The 26,256-nt window shown below is 42.9% G+C and overlaps 1 protein-coding gene across 3 annotated transcripts in view; it reads left to right on the top strand.

The window, feature by feature from the left end:
* NLK (nemo like kinase) overlaps positions 1 to 26,256 on the top strand; it is a 183,048-nt gene that overhangs the window by 140,145 nt on the left and 16,647 nt on the right. For all 3 annotated transcript variants that reach the window (XM_056558478.1, XM_056558476.1, XM_056558477.1), the window contains exons 5-7: positions 3,940 to 4,025; positions 5,941 to 6,150; positions 14,745 to 14,846. In XM_056558478.1, the coding sequence (XP_056414453.1) occupies positions 3,940 to 4,025; positions 5,941 to 6,150; positions 14,745 to 14,846 (398 nt within the window). The remainder of the gene's footprint in view (positions 1 to 3,939; positions 4,026 to 5,940; positions 6,151 to 14,744; positions 14,847 to 26,256) is intronic.

The raw sequence follows: 26,256 nt of genomic DNA, 5'->3' as shown, positions 1-26,256 counted from the left end.
ACACCACCCATGGACAGAAGTGGCGCTGTTTTTGAAAGAAAGCGGCCATGTTTTTCTAATCTTAGACAACCTGTTAAAAGGTGAGGTTAAAGGAGTATTCCAGGAAAAAACTTTTTTTTTATTTATCAACAGGCTTCAGAAAGTTAAACAGATTTGTAAATTACTTCTATTAAAAAATCTTAATCCTTTCAGTACTTATGAGCTTCTGAAGTTAAGGTTGTTCTTTTCTGTCTGTGATCTCTGATGACACGTGTCTCGGGAACCGCCCAGTTTAGAAGATGTTTGCTATGGGGATTTGCTTCTAAACTGGGCGTTTCCCGAGACATGTGTCATCAGAGAGGACTTAGACAGAAAAGAACAACCTTAACTTCAGAAGCTCATAAGTACTGAAAGGATTAAGATTTTTTAATAGAAGTAATTTACAAATCTGTTTAACTTTCTGGAGCCAGTTGATATATATATTAAAAAAAAGTTTTTTTTCCTGGAATACCCCTTTAAAAGTATAGTTATCACTAAGCAAGGAATTGAGGCTGAAGGATTGAAACTGAATCCCTGCTATAGAATAGAATGTGGGAGTGATCTGGAACAACCAGCTGACAATGTATTAATAGGTTATAATTACCTGTTACAGGGGGAAGTATAGCACTTAAATGGGGTTACTATTAAGTGACGTGCTAAGGTTGGTTTTGTGTTCACATGGCTAAAGATTTCCGCCTAGCATTAAGTCACAGCAGCCATAATGTCGTCTTACAGCAAGGTTTGGCTGGCCTGCTGGGTGTATAGAAGGTTAGCTTTTTCTTAGTACATATTAAGCAGCCGTGGTCTGACCCTATTTATAATTTCCTGGAAATAAGTCATTGTGTTTTGCTTAACAATACAGCAAACTACTATGAGAAACAGCAGATGTAAAGCCATTGTGGGAAAAAGAAACCCCAGGGCTGCTGTTGCATACGTTTGCACGTACCCTTACAATGTAATTAAGCCACTATAATAAAAAGTTGATCATTACGTTTGCTTCTTTTGTCTGGCTGACACTCGTGTTTTTGCAAACTGCTAAACTACACATCTGCACCATTTTGCATCCCTACAAAAAATAAATAAAAAAAAAACAGACTTTAAATCATTATTCACCTTCCCCTATATGTGTTGATTTTTCTCTACAGCCAGAGGAACAAAAAGGGGGGTGGGGGGATATATAAAATATTAAAAATTTCATTTTTGCAGCCTAACTTTAGGAGTTGGACACCATGGCTGGAGTCCAACTCCATCTCCTCCATTCGTTCTCTACTTTCTTAAAGGGGTACTCCACCCCTAGATATCTTATCCCCTATCCAAAGGATAGGGGATAAGATGTCTGATCGCGGGGTTCCCGCCGCTGGGGACCCCCGCAATATAGCATGCGGCACCCGCCTGTTTCTGCTCTGGAAGCGCTGGAGGGTCTGGGTCCCGACCAGGGGAATGGAAGATCGTGACGTCACGACTCCGCCCCGTGTGACATCACGCCCCGCCCCCTCAATGCAAGTCTATGGGAGGGGGCGTGACGCCCCCTCCCATAGACTTGCATTGAGGGGACGGGGCCTCCCATAGACTTGCATTGAGGGGGCAGGGCGTGACGTCACTCACTTGGGGGCGAAGTCGTGACATCACGATCTTCCGTTCACGTGGTCGGGACCCAGACCCTCCAGCGCTTCCGAAAGAGAAACAAGTGGGTGCCGCATGCTATATTGCCCAGCTGCGGGAACCCCGCGATCAGATATCTTATCCCCCTGGATAGGGGATAAGATATCTAGGGGTGGAGTACCCCTTTTTAAATCCTTTTTTCCCTTTAAACCAGAATAACTCATTCGCTTTCACTTTATCAAGCCTTGCCATTCTTCTATTTTTGGAGGTGTTGGAGCAAACCATACTATCAATATTTCTATTCCTCACAATACAAATCATTTTCACAATCACATCTCTAAATTCATTTCCCTCATTCCCCATTCCAAGTATTCAATTTTTAGGATTTAACGGCATTGTAATCCCAAACTTTCTTTCTATATGATCAGATACTTTACTCCAATATTGTGTTACTTCATAACAGTCCCATAGCAAATGCATTATACCTGCCTCCTCTTGTGTACACCTTGGGCATTTTATTTCTACTCTATACCCCATTTTATATAGTGCCAATGGAGCAAAATGGAATCTATGTGCAATTCGAAATAGTGATATTTTGTGATTAAAGTTAATAATTACTTTATATATATCTTCCCACATCTTTTACCACTCCTCTCTTGACTGTCACTCTTCAAGGTTTCAGAATAGTGTTTTAAACAATTTAAGTGACACTTTGTGCCCCATTTTCCAACATATTTGCAGCTATTTGTTTTTCCAGCACATATGGACTGTAGCACCAGTGCAGGGTTAAAGCGTTACTCCGGTGTTCCGTTGGCAGCATACCTGTTTAAATCTCCTGGCAACTGCATAGTCCGAGACTAATCCATAGACTTACATGGAACTTCCTGCAAGTCTGTATCCTGAACTCTTTAGCTGCGGACTACAAAGTTGCCAGGAGATTTAAAGGGGTACTCTTGTGAATTAACCCTGTGTAATATTTGCTTGGGTAGAGGGACAGTAAAATAAACAAAAAAAAAACCTCTTGCCTTCCTCGCTTCCCCGCTGCCGCCTGAATCCTGAGACTCTCATTCAGCTGCTGATTGGATAACCAGCCATTTGACATCATTGTCCCCCACCCTGAACAGATACAGTGGTCCCTCAAGTTACAATATTAATTGGTTCCAGGACGACCATTGTATGTTGAAACCATTGTATGTTGAGACCAGAACTCTAAGGAAACCTGGTAATTGGTTCTGAAGCCACCAAAATGTCATCCAAAAATAGGAAAAAGTGAGGATTAAAGAAAAATAAGTAGATAACTAATATAGAGAAAGCAAATCCTTACATATAAAAGTAAGAAAGATCTGCTGGGAGCTGTAAATCACTGTCTATTTCAGTGTTTACCAACCAGGGTGCCCCCAGCTTTTGCAAAACTACAACTCCCAGCATGCCCGGACAGCATGCTGGGAGTTGCAGTTTTGCAACAGCTGGAGGCAACCTGGTTGGGAAACACTAGTCTATGTAGAGGACAGGAGCTTCTTCAGGGTCCTGTACAGTACAGAACACTCAATGTCCTAAAAAAAAGGGAAATGGAGCCGCCCTCAACTGATGTACAAAGGAGCAGCTAACCCTGGCACAGGTAAAGAGTACAGAACATGTAATGCCTCCCTGTACTGTAGTGGGCGTTACCAGACATCAGTCAGTGCATACACTTTAGGAATACACAGGTTTTACCAGTGAAATGTCCATTCTGATTGGTCGGTTCTTCCAGCCATTGACACGTTTTGCAGATTCCATAGCATTGTATGTTGAGTCTGATTTCAAGTTACAGTGATCCAGAAAAGACCATTGTATGTTGAAAGTATTGTATGTTGAGGCCATTGTAAGTTGAGGGATCACTGTATTACATAAGGTTAATTGCATACCCCTTTAAATAGGTATCCTGCCACCGGACTAACATCGTTGTTCTGCTTTAACAGAAATATTGACCCTGCTGGATCACTATCTTGATTCTTGCTGTAGGTATGCATAATATGACGGCCTGGTCTTAGTAAACCACCAAACTTATAAGTGGCTTTAAAAAAAATTGCTACATACTGTAACATGCGCCATTGATTTGTCATAAGATGGAGGTACTTTTCTCTGAAAGCACAAGCCCTAGAGGAGAGTCGCTGTGCGCCATGTAGGAACCTTTAGCTGGTAGTAGTATAGGTAGTATTTCTAACCAGTGCCAATGATCTTTACATGCATTTATCATTTTTAGGACTCTCTCCATAACTAATTTAGAGGGAAATACCAAGACTTTAACCTTTGTTCTTTCTTTCCCTCTTTCGGTATTAGGTCTGAAGTATTTACATTCAGCTGGCATTTTACATAGAGACATTAAACCAGGGAATCTACTTGTGAATAGCAACTGTGTGCTCAAGGTAATTTTCCTCTTAGATCTTTCTAATGCAAATGTAATTACCCGACTTGTAGATTGTGTGAAGTGTGCCATCTTCTCTGATGTGCAGGGTTATGTCAGATATTTGTCTGGCTCATAATATCAGAAAGAAATATAGAATATTTATTGTAGCTTTTCTCACCTGGCAGTATGATTGTTACATGCCATGCTGAAAAATTATGGTTGCATTCACATGGCTGTTTACAAAGTGTTTTTACTGTAGACATGAGCAAGTGTATGAGACTTGTCATACATTACTAGATTCAAAAAGGATATTTCTACCCAGATGTCAATAGTACAATATCCAAATAAGGCCATGTTCACACGGCAGAATTTCTGTGCGGAATTCCACAGAAATATTCAGCTCAGAAATTCCAATGCAGCAGAGTCCCATTGGTTTCGATGGGATTTTGCTACACGGTGCACATGGCAGAATTTCTGCAGCAGATAAAATCCTGTTTCCAACATCCATAGAAACAGTTATCCAGTTTAATGTGTCTGCAGATTCTGCACGGAAATGCATTGCCATCTATAGAGTAGGTGCTTTTCCAAGAGGTCCTAGCGCTGCCGAAAAAAGCAAATATGCGGAATGTCCACCTGTGTTTTCCGGGCAAACATTTTGCACCTTCTGGATAACCTTCCTGGTTTATTTTAGAAAGCATCATCGTTTCCTGATGTTTCTTACATGTCACATCGATAGAGGTGCAATGTCACTTGACACTACCTGCAAATGTTCCCCCACTTTGAGATACTATTAGAGCCTGTTCACATAGACAGAAACTTTTAGTCCCTTCTTTATTTGATAACTAGCTGAATACCCGGCGTTGCCCGGTTTTTCCTTTCTAATCCTTGTTGGGGAGGAAAATAAACAAAGGAGGAAGCTTTTGACTTCACATCCTGTCCTCATATATTGTTCTCCTATCCCGACCTCCTATCCCGACCTCCTATCCCGACCTCCTATCCCGACCTCCTATCCCGACCTCCTATCCCGACCTCCTATCCCGACCTCCAATCCCGACCTCCAATCCCGACCTCCAATCCCGACCTCCAATCCCGACCTCCAATCCCGACCTCCAATCCCGACCTCCAATCCCGACCTCCAATCCGGACCTCCAATCCCGACCTCCAATCCCGACCTCCAATCCGGACCTCCAATCCGGACCTCCAATCCGGACCTCCAATCCGGACCTCCTATCCCGTCCTCCTATCCCGTCCTCCTATCCCGTCCTCCTATCCCGTCCTCCTATCCCGTCCTCCTATCCCGTCCTCCTATCCCCACCTCTTTGATAAAGGCTACTACTGCCGAAACTTTGCTCTAATTTTGGGATAATAAAGACAACCCAGCTTTTTAAAGATCAGTGACCTGACTGGTGCTGTGTTCCTTGGATTTTGTTTACAATTTTCCTGGGCTGGCGGCCTGGGTAAACTCAGGCACAGAGGTCGAACACCGGTGCAGTCTCACACATCTCTTCTGTCTAAATGGGAAACTGGTTAGTCTGTATAGCATACATCAGTATCCATTAACATATAAAAATGTCTCCCTTTTTGAAGTGTACAAAATGTATACGTTAAGCGGAAACAAAAACGCAGTGCAAACCCACCCTCAGTCTTTGCATACTGATTTCTAAACTTATGTTTATGAATAAACAAAAAAAGACACAAAGTGAGAGGCATCATTTTAACTACCAGAAATGCATGAGACAAAGCGATACTAGGTGTATACTGTCAGACCATATTACATTATTTCCCCAGGGCAAGTTATGTTTGGCCCCTAACCAGTTTTGGGCCTCTTTCCTCACCCTTGTAAATCTTACCTCTATATACACCTTCCCGAATGCATTATTTTACAAATACATTTGTTCATTGTCTTATTTAATCTTTGTTTTTTTTCTTATTAGATTTGTGACTTTGGATTGGCAAGAGTAGAAGAACTTGATGAATCTCGACACATGACTCAGGAAGTTGTCACTCAGTATTACCGGGCTCCTGAAATCCTAATGGGGAGTCGTCATTACACTAACGCTATAGACATCTGGTCTGTAGGTTGCATCTTTGCAGAGCTGCTTGGGCGAAGAATATTATTTCAGGCGCAGAGTCCAATACAGCAGGTAAATTCTGTTTTTGTGCTATATAACCATTGTATTGTAAGGAATATACATGGTCCAAGCTATATTCAGCTTTAATCTATACTTGCTGTTGTAGACACTGTATCGTTCACCTTTGTGCATGGAGGACATCACTCTGTTCACTGTACGTGTCTACACAATACTAACTCACAAACTATACTCAGAGGCGGCTCTACAATTAGGCAAGTTAGGTGGCCACCTAAGGCCTCGCACTCGAGGGCGCCACCTAACACTGGCCCCTAGTAAACTCATTATTCTACAGGAACAGGGAACAGGAATCCCTGCTCCCGTACTTTACCAGAGCTCTGCAGCGCTTACATTGGGTGCAAGTGGACAGAGGGACAGACACGGGCCTTCGGAGCTCACACGGAGTGCTGCTGCACCAGGCAGAGAAAAGTGCGAGCCTTGGACAGCAGGTGAGGGGGCAACACAGAGCTAGGGAACTATTATTGGAAGCAGGAAGGGAGGAGGCGGCACTAACAGTGGGGCATTAAGAAGGGGAAGCAAGAGACGGGAATATTAAAGGGAGCAGGGTCATTAAGGGGAAAGGGGTGGGGATTTGTTTGAGGAGTCTGTTAGGGGGGAGAGGAGGCCTTTTTTTAAGGGGGAGCATGAGGAGAAAATGACTCTATATATGGGTGTACAGGAGGAAAGGAGGGGCTATTGAAGAGGGGACAGAAGGATCAGATGGGTCTTTTAGGGGGAACGGGAGGAGTGGAGGGGGGGGCATTTATAAGGGGTAAAAGAAGGTAAGGAGAGTGTGTATAAGAAGGGAGTAGAAGCAGAGGAGCACATTTATGATGGGGCAAAGGAGAGTCTATGTGGGGTGCATGGAGGGCACCTATTAGAGGAGGATCAGGAGGAGGCATCCATACAGAGGGGAGGATGAGGAGTCTCTGGTAGGTGTGGTGACCAGATATTTATAGGGCTCACAGGTGAAGAGCAGCAGGACAGTAGAAGTTTCTTCAAAGGAATGTCAGGGAAGACAAACAGGGCAACAGAGCCTTAGGGGGCGCCCCCGTCTGTCACTATGAGGTCTCTTTTGGTCCTGTTTCTGCTGAATCTCACAGCACTCCGCAGGCTTGAAACGCAGTGGTAAGTACTTTTTGTTACACTTTCTGGTACCAGGGTGACATCTTAATCATTTGTCATCAGTATAGAAGATTTTGAAGAGTTTTATAGAATTTAACAGCATTTTATGTGCATGTGCAAAAGTCTACTAAAGAGTTTTTCAATTGGGTGCAAAAAGGGGTTAAAAATTATGCTAAACTATAAATCTGGAGGCGCTGTAGTGACCTGCTCTGTGACTTGGCACTAGTGATACCTGTATCCAGAAAGCTGCCAACCCACACTACGTTACAGCATCTTGTCAGTGAGGGCCTCTTGTTCGAGTTTCACCTAAGTCCTCTCAAAGTCTAGAGCCGCCCCTGACTATACTCACCCCTCAGCTGACTTCTCACCCTCTGCTGCTCTGGAGTCCTTGGCAGAAGTTCCCCAACGATATTCCCTTTCTGCAGCCAGTCACTAGCCTCAGTCATCATGTGCACTTGTCCCTAACATCCTTATTCAAGTTTTGGGTGACAGATACTTCCTTTACTCTTGTGTATGTAGTAAGATGCAAAAGCCCTATGAAACATCTAAAATCTTTCTGTATAGATAAAATTTAAATAAATGAGACAGGAAAGTACTATATAAGTTGTAATCTAACAGGTTTCTTTTCTTTTTTTTTTATAAATAAAATGAATAACTGTAGCATATGAGCTGTTTTCTTTATCATATTTGTAAGTCTACAAGAACATTGTTGATCTTATCTACCAAAAATGAAATAGAAGTCTAGCTGGGGAAAAAAAAAAAATCTATACAAAACTAAACCCACCATTCTAGAAGTAAAGCTGTCCTGGCATTGAAGATGGGCAGAATGAGCTAAATAAAAAAATTAAAATAAAAAAGGAAAAAATAGATAACTATTGAAGTCTGACTGCTATGTATACAGGTTGTCGGAAAATTGATAAATAGAATAAAATGTGATTTCCAGAACTTGCTCATTACTGTTCTATTCAGTGTTATCTTTCCTTCACCTAACATATCAAAGTAGAAAAGTATTTGTTCTGCCTGTGATTCCGCATGCAGTTGTTTAGATATATGGAATGGAAGCTTTGAAATAAGATCAAAGATTCCAGGCGTCATTTGTACAATTCCTCAAGTACTTTTGATCTGTAACTTATTAGCTTCCTCAGAAACATTTTTGAAAGAGAGGAAGGAATTAGCCAATTAATTCATCAGTATAAAGCTTGGGAACAGTCTGTCCGCGGGCCACTTGAATGACAGCTAAAGACCTAAAGCTTGTGTATAGTGCAGACCCTGTTCTGTGGGCCAGGCTGTGCTCGTAACAAATAATTATTGCTAACTTAATTCTTGTCATTAGATTTGTTAATGATATTTTCTACATTTATTTGCTTTCTTAAAATTCCCTCTGAATTATCACCAAATGTATCACATAGGTATTCTAAATACCCCCCCCCCCCCCCTATTTGTTAAAGTCAATGGAGTACCACCAGTTACTGGTTCTCTTATCTTGGAAACACAGGCAATATAGATCCAATAAGGTATCCATTTACCTAGCTGTATGTGTTTTGGAGGATGTCAGGAGTACTTGGTGGAAAGCTCCACAAACATGGGTAGAACATACATGCTCCTTGCAGATGATGTTCTTCATTAGATTCAAACCCAGAACCCATGGCCTGCAGGGCAACAATTCTATAACCACTGTGCCAACATGAGCCAAAACCACGCACAAACCACTGTAGGAAAGCTGCAATATGTCAATGGGTTCTTTTTTTGTTTTAGGAACCCCTATTATTTTTGAAAATATAAAGAAAGGTCAGATAGAAAACATGTTCTGAAAATGATTATCCTATTGTAATTAAACACTGTAAAATGAATTCAGTCATCAGATCCTACAATTATTTCCGACCCAAGACCATAGCCTTTAAGCGTACCTGTCATATCACAGAAACAAATCACACTTAGATATTTCTCACTAGGTCATGCAGATTATTTAGATGTCTTTATGTGTCTAGCTTCTGTATTTGCCTCACATGTGCCTCCATTCTGCTGCTCCCTCATTTTAACACTCACTGCTCAGCAAGTGGCTTGTCCAAGGCAATCCCTGAGTCTGTCCTCATTCACCATGCATTCACGTCCTCCATTAGTCTGCTGTGGGTCTCTTATCCCAATCACTGCAGGCTGATCTGTAACCCCTCCGCTCTATTTTCATTCTGCAGTCTGAAAGGACAGGAGTGAGAGTGGAGTGATCAGACAGTAGAGAGCACAGAATATTATTATCAGACAGGAGAGAGAGCACAGAGGAATACAATCAGACAGAAGAAGGCACAGAGGAGTACTATCAGACAGTAGAGAGCACAGAGTATTATCAGGCAGGAGAGAGCACAGAGGAGTACTATCAGATAGGAGAGAGCACAGAGTACGATCAGATAGGAGAGAGCACAGAGTACGATCAGATAGGAGAGAGCACAGAGGAGTACTATCAGATAGGAGAGAGCACAGAGTCCTATCAGATAGGAGAGGGCACAGAGGAGTCCTACCAGACAGGAGAGAGCACAGAGCAGTGCTATCAGACAGGAGAGAGCACAGAGGAGTCCTATCAGACAGGAGAGAGCACAGAGGAGTCCTATCAGACAGGAGAGAGCACAGAGGAGTCCTATCAGACAGGAGAGAGCACAGAGGAGTCCTATCAGACAGGAGAGAGCACAGAGGAGTCCTATCAGACAGGAGAGAGCACAGAGGAGTCCTATCAGACAGGAGAGAGCACAGAGGAGTCCTATCAGACAGGAGAGAGCACAGAGGAGTCCTATCAGACAGGAGAGAGCACAGAGGAGTCCTATCAGACAGGAGAGAGCACAGAGGAGTCCTATCAGACAGGAGAGAGCACAGAGGAGTCCTATCAGACAGGAGAGAGCACAGAGGAGTGCTATCAGACAGGAGAGAGCACAGAGGAGTCCTATCAGAAAGGAGGGAACACAGAGGAGTGCTATCAGACAGGAGAGAACACAGAGGAGTGCTATCAGACAGGAGAGAGCACAGAGGAGTCCTATCAGAAAGGAGGGAACACAGAGGAGTGCTATCAGACAGGAGAGAGTACAGAGGAGTCCTATCAGACAGGAGGGAACACAGAGGAGTACTATCAGACAGGAGAGAGCACATAGGAGTCCTATCAGACAGGAGGGAACACAGAGGAGTGCTAGTCCCACCCTCATTTACTGGACTTTGTCGCAGCCTGTGCTTCAGCTGGGACAAATGCTACAACTGGATTATGTTCTGGATGTTTTAAAATAAGCCATGATTTCTATAAAAATGAGGCATTGTTTTTATGAAATATATTTGAAAGGTTAATGTTTTGCCAAGATGTACAACATATAAAAAGTTTTTTAATCTGACAGTGCTCATTAAAATTTATTCTGACCCCAAGGCATACTGCTAAATATGGGACCCGCAAATTCAGATCAAGCCCCAAATACAGACTGCAAACTCCCAACATCAGTCACTCAGGAACACTCCCAGCTTCTCTTCAGGTCCCTGATATGCACACTAGTCCTAATGCCGAGAAAGTTTGCTGGTCCAGAACCACTTATTGCTGCTGTTGGGTTTCTGCAGAAACCTCAATGGGAAATGCTGCACTAGGTCTGAGTTCAAAGGAAGCCAGCTGACCTGCTAGTATATATTTAGTGTGGTAGGAATCCCATTCAAACACAGGGAAAACATGCAAACTCTATGTAGGTGTTTTCCTTGGTTCAGTGTGATCATGTGACCCTAGAGCTGCAAAATGCTGCCCCTCTGTTAAAATGTAACAGAGGTAAGGAAGTTTAGAAATGTAGAATTTCTTGGACCAGGCCTCTCTAGCAACTACATTATCATAGTTTTTCTTATTATGAGGTGCTACTGTTTGTGTTCATTGCCATCAGTGGCTGTTAATCTTAACTCAGGATAACTAGGGTTAATGGTTAATCCTGGAAGAGTTAGGATTCCAGTCTTTGTATTTTCCTGTCGCAGATCCAGCCCCGGTACAGTCTGTATCTAGGTGACATCTATGCACTGGAAATGTCCCAATAATAAAAAAAACTCTGTCTGTAAGCGGGAGGAAGGCGATTTTACTTCACAAATGTTATTAATTTTCTTTAGTCCTTCAAAAGAACATGATACCCAGGTGCCTTTTTCTCCTAAGCAACGACGCACCAAGCAGTTTTGTAGCAATTATGGTTCTCCTGGGAGAATTTGTTCCGATTACTACTTCAGCTGCTGCATTCACAACAATCCTTTGGCAGACGCTGAGGACCAGGTGCACAAACCCCTACTGATAAAAGTAGAATTATACCCTTTTCTTTCCCTGACAGGTATATTTGCCTACTGATCGCTTTAACTCTGCGCGGCCTGCACTATGACTCATCTTACACACCTTCCACCTAGGAACATGCTGCCCGAGATCTTTTTATAGAAGAGCTTTTGTGTTTTAAAGAGGCCGTTTTAGAAGCCTTTCATCTCCCAGAACTAAAGCTTTTCCTCACAGCCTTGAGTATCCTTGAGTTTGGGGTATCTCAAAATGAACCCTTCCCCTACACACAGTAAAGGCTGCTGTTTTGCAGAATAAATAGGCTTTATAGGATGTGGGAAAGGAGACTTGGCAGACATTACCCAGACTCCCCCTGTCCCTAAATCAATCTACCTGTAAGGTATATAGAAGAAAATGGTAGATGCCAGTGAGTAGTAAACTTCACCTTTATTTCGTAATATTAAAAGCATTGACATGGAGAATCTTCAATAGACAAGATGGATAAAATCTTTGGAAGAAGCGCCCAGCATGATGCGTTTCAGGTCATGTGACCTTTCATCGGATGCATCAGATGAAAGGTCACATGACTGAGTGAAAGGTGAAGTTTTCTACTCGCTGGCATCTACAATTTTCTTCTATCTGCCTTGGAGGATTCTTTTGCCGTGCTGTGGACTGGTGAGCGGACTTTTCGTTGCTGTATTTAACTGTGAGGAATGTTCACACATACTGTATATGCTGCGGATCTTATGCTGTGCTCAGCTATTTATAATTACTGTATTTACACAGCATTAAAGGGGTACTCCGCCCCTAGACATCTTATCCGCTATCCAAAGGGTAGGGGATAAGATGTCTGATCGCAGGGGTCCTGCCACTGAGGACCCCTGCGATTTCTGCTGCTGCACCCCAGACATCCGGTGGACGTAGCGAGCTTCGCTCTGTGCTGGATGACTGGCGATGCAGGGAGGAGCTTGGTGATGTCACAGGCACGCCACGCTCGTGATGTCACGGCCACGCCCCATCAATGCAAGTATGTGACGGCCGCGTAACGTCACGTGCGTGGCGTGACCATGACGTCACCAGCCTTCGACGCTGCACCCGAGGTTCCAAACAAACGCTGGGTGCAGCAGGGAGATTGCAGGGGTCCCCAGCAGCGGAACTCCCGCAATCAGACATATTATCCCCTATCCTTTGGATAGGGGATGAGATGTCTAAGGGCGGAGTACTCCTTTAAATCTACAGCATGTAGAGTACGTGTGGACATACTCTTAGGGTTTATACACATGTTGCATTCATGTCCACTCCACAATATGACTGCAATATGTGAATAAGCCTATAGAAAAACTTGATATGAATGTGTACTCTGCATGTACTTTAAGAGAATGTGTAAAACAAATTTAAAGTAAAACTTTGGTCTGCTATCCCAATGTATGCATATTCTCAATATCTACAGAATATAGGCGCTTTCTAGCAGCTAGTGGTTATCTCTGTGTTACTCACTTTCCCACACAAACAAAATACCAGACTCCTCCTCATGTTATTTCCCTTTTCATGTATCAGTTCACCAGTGTACAGTCATGTAACAACTAAGCTCCATTTGGAGTATGAGCAGCTAAAAATGATGCATCAAGGAAGAGAACTATAATAACTTGTATTGGACCTTGCTGCAGGCTAATCATGAACAGTATCCTAAATGTTAGTATAATATGTAGTGCCTGATATGCTTCTGTAAATGCAGTAAAACCCCTATTGCTAACCTACCAATAGCTCTTATACAGAGGCAAAGAAAGACATTGCATGTGGGTCATTGCATTGCCAAAATCCTATTTAACCCCTTAAGGACCAAGCGTTCATTTGTTTTTTCACTTTCGGTTTTTTCCTCCTTACATTTTAAAAATCATAACCCTTTCAATTTTGCATCTAAAAATCCATATGAGGGCTTATTTTTGCTTTGTAACGAGATCAGTTATTTTACCCCAAAATCTACGGCGAAACGGGGAAAAAAAATAGTGTGACAAAATTGAAGAAAAAACTAAATTTTTTAAACTTTTGGGGGCTTCAGTTTCTACGCAGTACATTTTTCGGTAAAAGACACCTTGGGGGACATTTACTAATCTAGTCTATTCTGGGTATGCTTATAGACCAGCGTATGTGGTAGTCTCCTGTCTATTGTGCTCCTAATTTATCAAAGGTCTCACAGCCCTTGATAAATTCTGTGCTCAGACTTCAGGTCTACAGCTTAAACTGCATTTAGACCTGCTCCAACATGGTCTGACATTTCAGCGTATTTTGGGCAGATGCGACTTGTTGCACAAAAGTCGCACTTGATAAATTCAGCACCAATGCATTTTCCAATGCATTTCTGTCTAAAATAGACTTGCATGCATCATGTTCTAAAAATCCTCTAGAGCAAAAGCCGCAGAAAAGTCGCACATATTTAGACTGCGACTTTCTGTGCGACAAATTTAGACAAGAAAAACCAGTCTAAATCGTTTGATAAATCTCCCCCCTTATCTTTATTCTGTAGGTCCATATGATTAAAATGATACCCTACTTATAAAGGTTAGATTTTGTCCTACTTATGAAAAAGATCATCACTACATGCACAAAAATAAATACATTTAAAATTGTCCTCTTCTGACCCCTATAACTTTTTTTTTCTGCTTATGGGGCGATATGAGGGTTCATATTTTGCGCCGTGATCTGAAGCTTTAATCAGTACCATTTTTGTTCGGAATTTTTGATCACTTTTTATTCATTTTTTTTATGGTATAGAAAGTGACGAAAAATACCCTATTTTGGACTTTGGATTTTTTTGCGCGTACGCCATTGACTGTGCGGTTTAATTTACGATATATTTTTATAGTTTGGACATTTACGTATGCGGCGATACCACATATGTTTATTTTCAGGAGGAATCATTAGATTCCTCATACAGATCAATGTGGGTCCATAGAACCACATTGATCTGTGTGGTCTGCACTTGATTGATAAAGCCTGGCCCTGCATGGAAGCAGAGGTAAGCACTCCGGCTACCTCCACAGTGAGAAAACTGCCACACACAAGTATAGACACTATATTATGAATTACACTAACTTTACAGCCCCTGTAGCATGGTCAAATAAAAAAAATTCCTGGAATACCCCTTTAAATACTTTGTACCAGGCCAGCAAAACTATTGAGCGCGGTGTTTCCAAGTGTTGAGCTCACTGTGTTTTCCTTCATTCTGCAGTTGGACTTAATCACAGATTTGTTGGGAACACCATCACTTGAAGCAATGAGGACAGCTTGTGAAGGCGCCAAGGCACATATACTCAGGGGTCCTCATAAACAGGTAAACCAGATATTTTGCATATTCTCTAAAACGGTTCATATTTTCTTAAAAAATAATCCATGACTTGATAATATGGGTATAAAAAAATTGTTTCATATCTGACAATTTTTTTAATGCTGCATCTTCATGGCCAAATATGTAATGGTAATATTTCAGCAACAGATCACAGGGCCAGTGAGATGCCAGCATTTAGTCAGAGCACTGAGCAGGCACCTCGGATTTGCAACAGAACGACCTTGTTTTGTGAGCAAAATGTTTTTGCCCAAACCTTTGTGTCCAAGGAATCAGGTTATTGTAGACATTGTGTTATCTGCAGCTACTCCCGCCTCAGGTATTCATACCGGTCATTGCTGCTTACCTGTGGATGTTACTAAATATGCTCATCTGGACCTAAATTTACCTCCAGGCTCAGTTTTTAGGATGGGCATAGCAGTCAGAGGAGTTTTGCGTGCACTGCTTTCCCACACAGGAGTGTATAGGGATGACTGAAAGCCCTGAGGGTAACTGCATTCATACATCTGTCTTATAATACCTACATCCAAGTATCTTATCTATATTATTTAAAGGGGTTTTACTATATGTATAAATTAATAAAATATATGAAAGCATAAAATATTTACAAATACAAGTTATTTTCAGAAATCAATCGTTTTTGAAAAGCAGCCCTGCTCTCTTGTATTTTGCTTGTTGTCATGGGATACGTCCTGTAGGCAGTATTTTCTTCTGGTCAGACGTGCTCAGTGGCTCAATTCTTCTAACACATAGTGAATATACAACCGAATAGACTGCAGCATGTACAGCTGCTACACTGGCCTATCAGAACCCAAGTACACAAATTACTTCTGTATGAGGGAGTCTGGCTAAATATACACTGGCCTATCAGAACCCAAGTACACAAATTACTTCTGTATGAGGGAGTCTGGCTAAATATACACTGGCCTATCAGAACCTTCTAAAGTACACAAATTACTTCTGTATGAGGGGGTCTGGCTAAATATACACTGGCCTATCAGAACCTTCTAAAGTACACAAATTACTTCTGTATGAGGGAGTCTGGCTAAATATACACTGGCCTATCAGAACCTTCTAAAGTACACAAATTACTTCTGTATGAGGGGGTCTGGCTAAATATACACTGGCCAGGATGAGGTAACACATCATATAATTATTATGTACAATCTTCAACACTAAATTCACATGGCAGGAGAAGGGAGGATAGTATTCACTGAAATAACTCTTCTCTCTTCTGTGTGAGGAGAGAAAAGATAACTTTACCATTATAAAGATTTAATTCTACTCATGGACGACTCTCACTATGCAGCACCAGAATATGCACCTGCAGTAATGTCTTCAAAGTAATGTAATGTAAGTTCAAAGCAAATCATGTGACCATCAGATGCCTCGCCCACCACACAGATTTTTAAATTAAAAAGGGGAGAGGGTTATCTGGCGGGAGAGGTTTTTTTTTCCTAACTACTGTATGCACATTGTGTGGAAAAGAAACCCCTATACCTTTACTTACCTCCAGCGCTCCCATGGTGCCTTGGGTGTCCGGCTTCGGTCCCAAGGGCGATCGTCCTGCAGCGTGATGTGTCTGGCCGAGGAAGCACCTGAGCCCAATGTGTCATGCTGCAGGTTTTGATCTCACTACCACCTCCCACCCCCAAAGTGTATACACAGGGTACCTCACAGTTAAGAAACACCTGTATAGATAAAAACAATATGGCATAAAAGCAGTTATTGTTGCTACATCTGTAGTGATTTTTGGTCATCCAGCTTTTGGGTCATTGGCGACAGAAGTGGATTCTCAGAATTTAGCAAGAAGCTTAGTAACTGTAATATGGGTAATAGGGGGCCTGTTCGGATGGTATTGACTAGAGATGAGCGAACTTACAGTAAATTCGATTCGTCACGAACTTCTCGGCTCGGCAGTTGATTACTTTTCCTGCATAAATTAGTTCAGCTTTCAGGTGCTCCGGTGGGCTGGAAAAGGTGGATACTGTCCTAGGAGACTCTTTCCTAGGAATGTATCCACCTTTTCCAGCCCACCGGAGCACCTGAAGGCTGAACTCATTTATGCAGGATAAGTCATCAACTGCCGAGCCGAGAAGTTCATGACAAATCGAATTTACTGTAAGTTCGCTCATCTCTAGTATTGACTAAAACATTAACTGGAAAGGAGGACTGCCCCCACAAGTTTTGCTTGGGAGAACACCAGCATTCACTTCATCTGTACAGAAGTAAAATCACTTTTAACATAAGAATAAATAGTTATGTTGACCTGAATCAAAGGATAGTATTTTTGGTAAAATGATCTAACATTACAACAGGAAATTATAAACGGGGATCAGGAAAAAGCAAATATATTAAACAAATTCGAATTCAAATAGAGGAAACAGACATGGTCACACATCCACATTTTGTATTTTGATCTAATTGCTTCTCAGCATAAATTCAAACACTAACAGGTTGTTAGTATACATTTTGATCAAAAGGTACAAGCCCACTCGCCACATCAAGGCCACCTATTTAGAGTGGGTCCCTAACGTCCTTAGCATAAAATTGCGTAACAATGAACGGCGCAACACCAGTGCCCACAGGGGGAATGACCCACTGGCAGAGTGGCCCCAATGCTACTCAAACCAGTCCCTGGGCCGCAACTCCCCACAGACACGGTGCCAAGGCAGCAATGGATGCCTCACAGCACCACACTAGTGTGAACAAGGTGTAAAAGCTCACTTACCATGTGCTCCCAGTCAGACTGGGAGGCTACCAGAAATGAATCAAATTCTTCTCCACTATTTTCACTGAGAAAAATGAAATGCCAGGTAAAATACAGCAAGATAAGGTAAACTCCCCAGTACAGGTGACCTGTCTAACCCAGAAAGAAGTACAGTGCCACGGACAAATCGCCAGGTCCAGTTGGCATTCACCCCCGTGTTCTAAAGGAGTTAAGTAATGTAATAGACAAACCCCTATTTTTAATATTCAGGGACTCTATAGTGACAGGGACTGTTCTCCAGGACTGGCACATGGCAAATGTGGTGCCTATATATTAAAAGGGGTTAAAAGGTGACCCCGGGAATTATAGGTCTGTTAGTTTAACCTCTGTTGTATGTAAATTGAGGGTTTTCTAAGGGATGTTATTTTGGACTATCTTGATAAAAATAAATGTATGACCCTGTATCAGCATGGATTTATGAGGGATCGGTCCTGTCAAACTAATCTGATCAGCTTTTATGAGGAGGTGAGCTCCAGACTGGACCAGGGGGAATCGCTGGATGTCGTATATCTAGATTTTTCCAAAGCATTTGATACGGTACCACATAAAAGGTTGGTGCATAAAATGAGAAGGATTGGACTGGGGGAGAATGTGTGCAAGTGGGTAAATAACTGGCTCAGTGATAGGAAACAGAGGGTGGTTATTAATTATACTTATTCTGATTGGGTGACTGTTACTAGTGGGGTACCACAGGGGTTAGTCTTGGGTCCTATTCTATTTAATATATTCATTAATGACCTTGTAGAGGGGTTAAATAGTAAAGTAGCAATCTTTGCAGATGATACTAAACTCTGTAAAGCAGTAAACACAATAGAGGACAGTGCACTATTACAAAAGGATCTGGATAGTTTGGAGGTTTGGGCTGAGAAGTGGCAGATGAGGTTCAACACTGATAAATGTAAGGTAATGCACATGGGGAGGAAAAATCTAGGCTTGGATTATGTATTAAATGGGAGAACACTTGGGACGACTGACGTGGAAAAGGACTTGGGAGTCTTAGTTAATAGTAAATTTAGCTGTAGTGACCAGTGTCGGGTAGCTGCTGCCAAGGCAAATAAAATCATGGGGTGCATCAATAGGGGCATAGATGCCCACGACAAGGAAATAATTCTACCGCTGCACAAATCACTAGTCAGACCACACATGGAATACTGTGTACAGTACTGGGCACCAGTGTACAAGAAAGATATAGTGGAGCTGGAGAGGGTTCAAAGACGGGCAACCAGAGTAATACAGGGAATGGGAGGACTACAGTACCCAGAAAGATTATCAGAATTGGGGTTATTTAGTTTAGAAAAAAGGATTAGGGGAGACCTAATAATTAAGTATAACTATATCAGGGGACCTTACAGAGATCTTTCCCATGATCTGTTCATACTCAGGAATGTATCTATAACAAGGGGAAATCCTTTACGTCTAGACGAAAGAAGGTTTCTACACCAGCACAGATGGGGGTTCTTTACTGTAAGAGCAGTGAGACTGTGGAATTGTCTGCCAGAGGAGGTGGTCATGGTGAACTCTGTAAAATAATTTAAAAGGGGTCGGGATGTCTTTTTGGAAAATAACATACAGGTTATGGATTCTAGATCTATAGTGACAGAAGGTTGAGCCAGGGATCTATTCTAATGCCATATTTGGAGTCAGGAATGAATTTTTACCTAGAGTATGAGTTTTTTTTATTTTTTGCCTTCATCTGGGTCAACTCAGTAGGGTTATAGGGTTTAGGTTGAACTTTGATGGACTCTGGTCTTTTTTCAACCTTATGAACTGTTACATGTCACGCACCGACCTTCCCATCATTTAAGACCATCGCTATGTTTGTGACATAGCTTAACAGGTTTTTCCTTTCCACTACAGCTGTGATCACTATCTGCCAAATCCTTTAAATTTTTCTATGGGTGTTTCCTTCCTTTTTTTTTTTTGTATGTAATATTTCTCTTTATATCAGCACACCATAGAGGAAAATCTTTTTTTCGAAGCAAATAATATAGTAAACCTGATTATATTCAATGTGCATATTGAATTGCATCAGAGGCAAGCATATGGCGCACAATTATGTGTAAATGGCAGAGGCCACACATGCTCAAACAATCACACATGTTTGTTTGAGTACTCCAGTAGTTAACTTGTTATCCGACTGAACTATACTATTTATAATAGATTTAGTTCACACTATACTGTATGAGCCAGTAGTATCAAGGTCAGTCTCTTACTGTGTCCTGTCATTGGACTGAAGAGGCTCCTCTTGTCTCTATCTTTTGGGTAATTGTCCTATTTCATCTGGTGGCTTTTAATGAAGTTATTAATAAATTGTAGTTTTAATATGGCACCCCTTTTTTTTCTTTGTTTTGAGTTTTGTGTTGCAGGCATATGGCGGCCTGACCAGACAGCTGTTGAATACCATGTGCAGTGGCTATTAGTTGTTGTTTTTTTTCCTTTAATCCTTGGCACAGCCACATTAGGGACATGAATGTCATCAGATCAGTGGAAGCTGAATGCAGAAATGACAGTCGCTGCAGGCCAGATGCGACAGTCACTAGAGGTGGTCTCGTGTAGCACACTTCCTTCTCCACATCACATGACTCATCTGTCTTAAATTCACTCTTTCTGCATCATCTCATCCATAAAATCCCCTTGAAAATTCCGTTATCATTTAGATTTCCACAGATACAGTAACTGATGCACACACTTCATAGACTGTCTATACCAGTGTTTTCCAATCTTTTTCGGCTCGGGGCACCCCTCCGAAACAAAAAATTCCACGGGGCACCCCTACCAACCGGGGGGGGGGGGGGGAGGGGGGGAGAAAGCACCGCAATATACAAAATGCACAATATTGATCTGTTGGTATGTAGATTAAAGTTCTGCTTTAGACAGCAACTCACAGATGACGTTTTCTCTAATCAGAGTCGTTCCCTTTTCTTCTCCATCTGGTCAGGGCCATAATGACAATTTCTTCCAGCCACAATTCTTCACCATTAAACCTGCAAAACAAACCTATTAGGCTCCACACTTTTTTTTCCATGGGTGACAGAGGGGTGTAGAAGAGTGTACATGAGTGACAGGAGTGTAGAGGAGTGTACATGGGTGGCAGAGGGGTGTAGACGAGTGTACATGGGTGGCAGAGGGGTGTACATGGGTGGCAAAGAGGTGTAGAGGAGTGTACATGGGTGACAGAGGGTCGTAGGGGTGACAGAGGGGTGTACATGGGTATAGAAGAGTGTACATGGGTGGCAGAGGAGTGTATATGGATGGCAGAGGGGCGTGGGGGTGACAAAGGGGTGTACATGGGTGGCAGAGGGGTGTAGAGGAGTGTACATGGAAGGCATATGGGTATAGGGGGTGACAAAGGGGTGTACATGGGTGACATGGGTGGCAGAGGGGTGTAGAGGAGTGTACATGAATGGCAGAGGGGTGTAGAGGAGTGTACATGGGTGGCAGAGGGGTGTAGAGGAGTGTACATGGGTGGCAGAGGCGCGTAGGGGGGTGACAACGGTGTACATGGGTGACAGAAGTTGTAGAAGAGTGAACATGGGTGACGGGGCGTAGGAGGTGGCAGAGGGGTGTACATGTGTGACAGGGGTGTAGAGGAGTGTACATGGGTGGTAGAGGGGTGTAGAGAGGTGTAGAAGAGTGAACATGGGTGACGGGGGCGTAGGGGGTGACATAGGTGTGGACAAGGGGGACAAAGGGACAGAGGGGTGAATAAGGGGGGTGGACATGGGAGACGGGGGTGGACATGGGGGTCAGAGGAGTGGACAGGCGTGACAAGGGGTAAAAGAGAAAAGGGTGGACATGGATGACGGGGGGGGTGAACAGGGGTGACGGGGGGTGGAGAAGGATGACAAGGGGGGTAAAAGAGGGTTGACAGAGGGATGAATGGGGGGTGGACATGGGTACCAGGGGGTAGACTGGGGGGTGGAAAGGGGGGGGTGAACATGGGTGACAGGGGGGTAGACAAGGGAGACGGGGCGTGAACAGGGGTAACGGGGTCAGAGGGGTGAATAGGGGGTGGACATGGTTGACAAAGGGGTAGACTGGGGGGGGTCAGAGGGTTGACTGGGGGGGTGATGTGGGTGACAGGGGTGGCCAAGGCGGACATGGATGACAAGGGGATTAAGAGGTGAACAAGGGGTGTGTGGACATGGGTGACGGGGTAGACTGGGGGGGAGAACATGGGTGACAGGGGGGTGGACATGGGAGACGGGGTCAGAGGGGTGGACAGGCGTGACAAGGGGGCAAAAGAGGGATGGACAGGGGTGACAAAGGGACAGAGGTGAATAAGGGGTGGACATGGGTGACAGGGGTAGACTGGGGGGTGGTCAGAGGGGTGGATGGGGGGGTGAACATGGGTGGCAGAGGGGTGGAGATGGATGACAGGGGGGGTGTACGTGGGAGACAGGGGAGGGAGGCTGAACAGGGGTGGCAGGGGGGTGGACAAGGATGACAAGGGGGGTAAAAGAGGGGCGACAAAGGGACAGAGGGGTGAATAAGGGGATGGACATGGGTGATAGGGTAGATTGGGGGAGGTGAACATGGGTGACAGGGATGGACAAGGCGGACATGAATACAGTACCTTAAGCAAGCCAGCACAGGGCGTAGCTTGCAGTTCTGAGGCATCATCCCCTCTTTGGTGTAGCAGGACACCATTTTCGGCTTACTGCGCCGTCAGTCACAGGCGCAGGCTGGGGTGGGAAATTTGAAAAAAATAAATACTTTTTTTTTTTTTTAATTCTCTGCAAAATCCCACGGCACCCCGGTTGGGAATCACTGGCCTATACTATGCCACCTTAAAGGTTCACTTAGTGGCGCAGGATTGTAAAAGCTGCCATGTTTTACTTGTATGTTTATATATATTTTTTGTCTTCCAATATTTGTGCTTTCTCCATGCGTTGAAGTGTTAAAAAGCAGATTATTCCATAGCTGGGTCAGTGCCGGTTATTTGCATAGTAAGCCAGCTAATGGCTCTTGTTAAATGCTCCTCCGGCATCCAAGCTTTTAGAGGCATTCTCACTCAACCATTTCAAAGCACTTTTCATCCCAACACTCATATCTGCTGCTTCAGAAGAACAACTGAGATTTCAGATATCCTGGATCTGGTCAGAGAAATGGTCCAGATGGTTTAACACAAGTGGCTTTTGGTTCCTAAGGGGGTAGATCCATTGTAGTGGTGAAGAAGCTGCTGCTCATAGCCAGGAAATTTGACATTTTGCAAATCGGTAACTGCATTTTCTCCTGGATGTGTCGAGTGTGTGGTCTTACGTTTATGGGGATGCTGAGCATTATTGGTGTAATGTTGTGGTTTATTTTAGCTGACCCAGTTGTGCTTCAGCTGTGGAATGCAAAGCGCTGTCACTTTCACTTATTGTGATCTGATTCCATTAATACTGCGACAGGACAGATAATGCAGGGCATCAGTTTGGCACCTTGCCCAAACAACAATATCCCTTCCATGTAACCAGAAGCCTTTTCGTAAGCCAGGCTTGGTTCACTCTGCAAACAAAAACATAGTTACAAGGGAAAATAAAAAGAGAAAAATCAGTTTCCCAGCAGGCAAAGAAAATCTGAGTATTATCAACCCCTAAGCCGTGGTCCCCATCTGTCAGTGCTGAAAAGCCCTGAGCTGCAGGACAAGCCGCTGGTGAAGGAATAGGTTCAGTGAAGCCATTAGAGCAGGAAACGCCACGTCCAGGAGAGCGATGCCTACAATTTAATCAGTAAGCACAAGAAAGTAGAAATCCAATAAACCAGTTAGTTCTTCTGGAGCGCAGGAATGGGCTGTTACTTTAGGAGATTATTGAGGCCAATGAAAAGAAAAGTCTATTATGTACTTTCATATTGAACCACAATGTATTTTTCTGAAATGTATGATCAATCATGATCAGCCGGAAGTATGTGCACCCATTCCGGTATTATATGGGCACTGCAAGATTAGAAATGTGAGGAAAAAAAAAGTGAAACATATATTGAAAACAAAAATAGAAGACACTTTCTGCTCTACAGTTATTCCACATTCTGTTCATTTATCCATCTCTGTTAGTGTCTCACTCAAACTACAGAGTTTTAGAAACTGACTGCAAAGTAGAAATCTCTCCAGAAGAATTCTGGAGTAGGAAATCTGCAGACAGCTATTTCAGGGAGATTGCCTCCTGTTGGTACAGAGTAGGGTGTGCTGGCTTGGCTGGTGAGAGGCCTGACAATGTGGGTCAAAGGGGTAAGGTTTCTCCTTAAGGAGAATACTGTAACAGTATGGAGATTAATAGGCCATTACCACTCCACTGGGGATTCTGGGAAGAAAATGATATCCAAAGCAGCTCAATAAAAACAACTAAAAGAAGGAAAGATGACTGCACTCTCCATGCATAGTATAGCTTTATTGGGACAGACAAAGCAAAAACATCTTCAGCAGGCAGAGACGAGTGCATGCCCCTGTTACTCAGGTCTCTGCCTGCTGAAGAAGTTTTTGCTTTATCTGCCCCAATAAAGCTATACTATGCATGGAGAGTGCAGTCATCTTTCCTTCTTTTAGTTGTTTACTTCCCTTTACAGACTTAGTACCATCAAAAGCGTAACCTACACGGACTGTCGGCTTAGCGGATTCCCTCCCAGTTTGTACGCACTCCTAGTACTACATGCACCGGTCTTCACCTTTATTCTTAATATTGTCAATAACAACACCTTTTGTTGAGAGACAGCACTATTTTTCTGTTAAAAACAACTGGATATACGTTGGGTGCTCCAACACAAATGTGAACAGTAGCCTATGAGAAAGTTAAGTGATTCAAATTCTATGATAGGAGCTCCTAATGGAGCATAAATGTAGGCTGGTCACACATTACATAGCGTGCAACTAACTTGACCATCTCCTCTATACACATGCATGTTTCACTATTATTGTGGTTTGACTGAGAGATGGGAGTAAGCTGCTGCCGGACAGTACTGCCAAAAGCTTGCTAAAATCTAAAACGCCGATCTTTCTCTCCTTTGACATTTACCATCCGAGTAGAATTTGGAGGCCCCCATACACATTACATGGTCAGCTGGTCTGACTGAAATCAGAGGATTCTGCCAACATTCAATCTAGTATGTAGGTATGTAGAAATCTAGGACAGTTGAATGACTAATATTCTTTACATAGCAGTTACACATGCCATCCCATAACCCAGAATGGCGTGTCTACATAGTTATGCAGCTATGCAACCCTTGCTTCTTTATCACTGAATAACCAAGCATATATGACAAACTGAAGTCTGGGTAAACCATGTGGCAGCCATATTGGGAATGTTAAACAGGTATAAAAACACAAAGGCAAAATAGAAGCGTTGCAAGTTGCTCATGACATACCGTACATTGGGATTATTTTGTTGTTACTTTTTTCAATAGTTTAAACACAGTTAGCGCCACACAAGCCCTGACTATTTTTTCACCAGAGACTTGGGTCTCTATGTGGACCTAGTCTAATAAGGAAGCAAAAATTGTCATATTTGTATGTAGTTGCTTAGATATTGCTGAGCTAAACTTTGTTCAGGGTTGCCTATCTTTTGAGCCAAAGGTCATACTTCATTGTAAAATCCTGGAATGCCTTCACATCTTGAACATGGTGTCCTATGGGTAACTGATGAGAACAAAATCCTTTGTTTTAACGTGGCATCGTGTATGATTGCCCTTGTTTGCACACCTATCACATATGCTGTTCCTGCCCCAGAGCAGCGCCTTTCTTCTAATGCGCCATCTATCTTATGTATCTGACCGAAACTATAAGAATCGGCTCTTTGGCTTCATACACATTCTATGCTCACTATACCTTAACTATAGGAAAACTGACTTCATGCATACAAAAAAAAATCATTCCAGACCCACACCCATGAACAGTTACTGTTATCAGGGTCATGCAACGTCACAGCTATTTGTCCATTGTTTTCAACACTAGAGTATTTGTAAATTTCATCAGATCTCCTCAATGTTGGTGAACGTTGCCTGTAACCTAAGAATCACTTAGATGCCGTAAATATGCATTAAACTGTGCAGGATCTGTGCACATAACAGAACTGTGTAGTTGTGCAGAGCTTTACTTTAACACATGTCAACCAGCTGTCATCCTGCACTAAAATGGCTTTATTGATTTTGCTGGAGGTGGGCGCCCAGAGGGAAGGAGCTAGACTTCAGACGTGTTGTTTGGTCTGGTTAGGAGAATGCATCTAGTTACTGATATTTCACTTGGACAAGATAGATCTTTTATTGGATGATTATATACTGTAGAAAGTCATGGAAGTATTAAAGACTTGCTGCATGATGCAGGAGAGGAAAAATTGTAAGTTGACGGCCACATATTTCCATGACTCTATCGAAGTAAAGCCATAGATCCACTGCACTTGAGCTGTCCTGTAAATCACAGCACAGAATGTGTAGTATTGAATAGAAAATATACAGCCATAAAATCCTCAGCCCTCATAGCTATGTCTCATACGTGTGTGTATATATATATATATATATAGTGATCCCTCAACTTACAATGGCCTCAACATACATTATTTTCAACATACAATGGTCTATTCTGGACCATTGTATGTTGAAACCAGACTCAACATACAATGTGCGGACAGTCCAGATCTGTGAAACGTGTCAATG

Source organism: Hyla sarda, chromosome 2, assembly GCF_029499605.1.
Source record: "Hyla sarda isolate aHylSar1 chromosome 2, aHylSar1.hap1, whole genome shotgun sequence".
Lineage (NCBI taxonomy): Eukaryota > Metazoa > Chordata > Amphibia > Anura > Hylidae > Hyla > Hyla sarda.
This window is presented reverse-complemented; position numbering and strand designations above follow the sequence as displayed.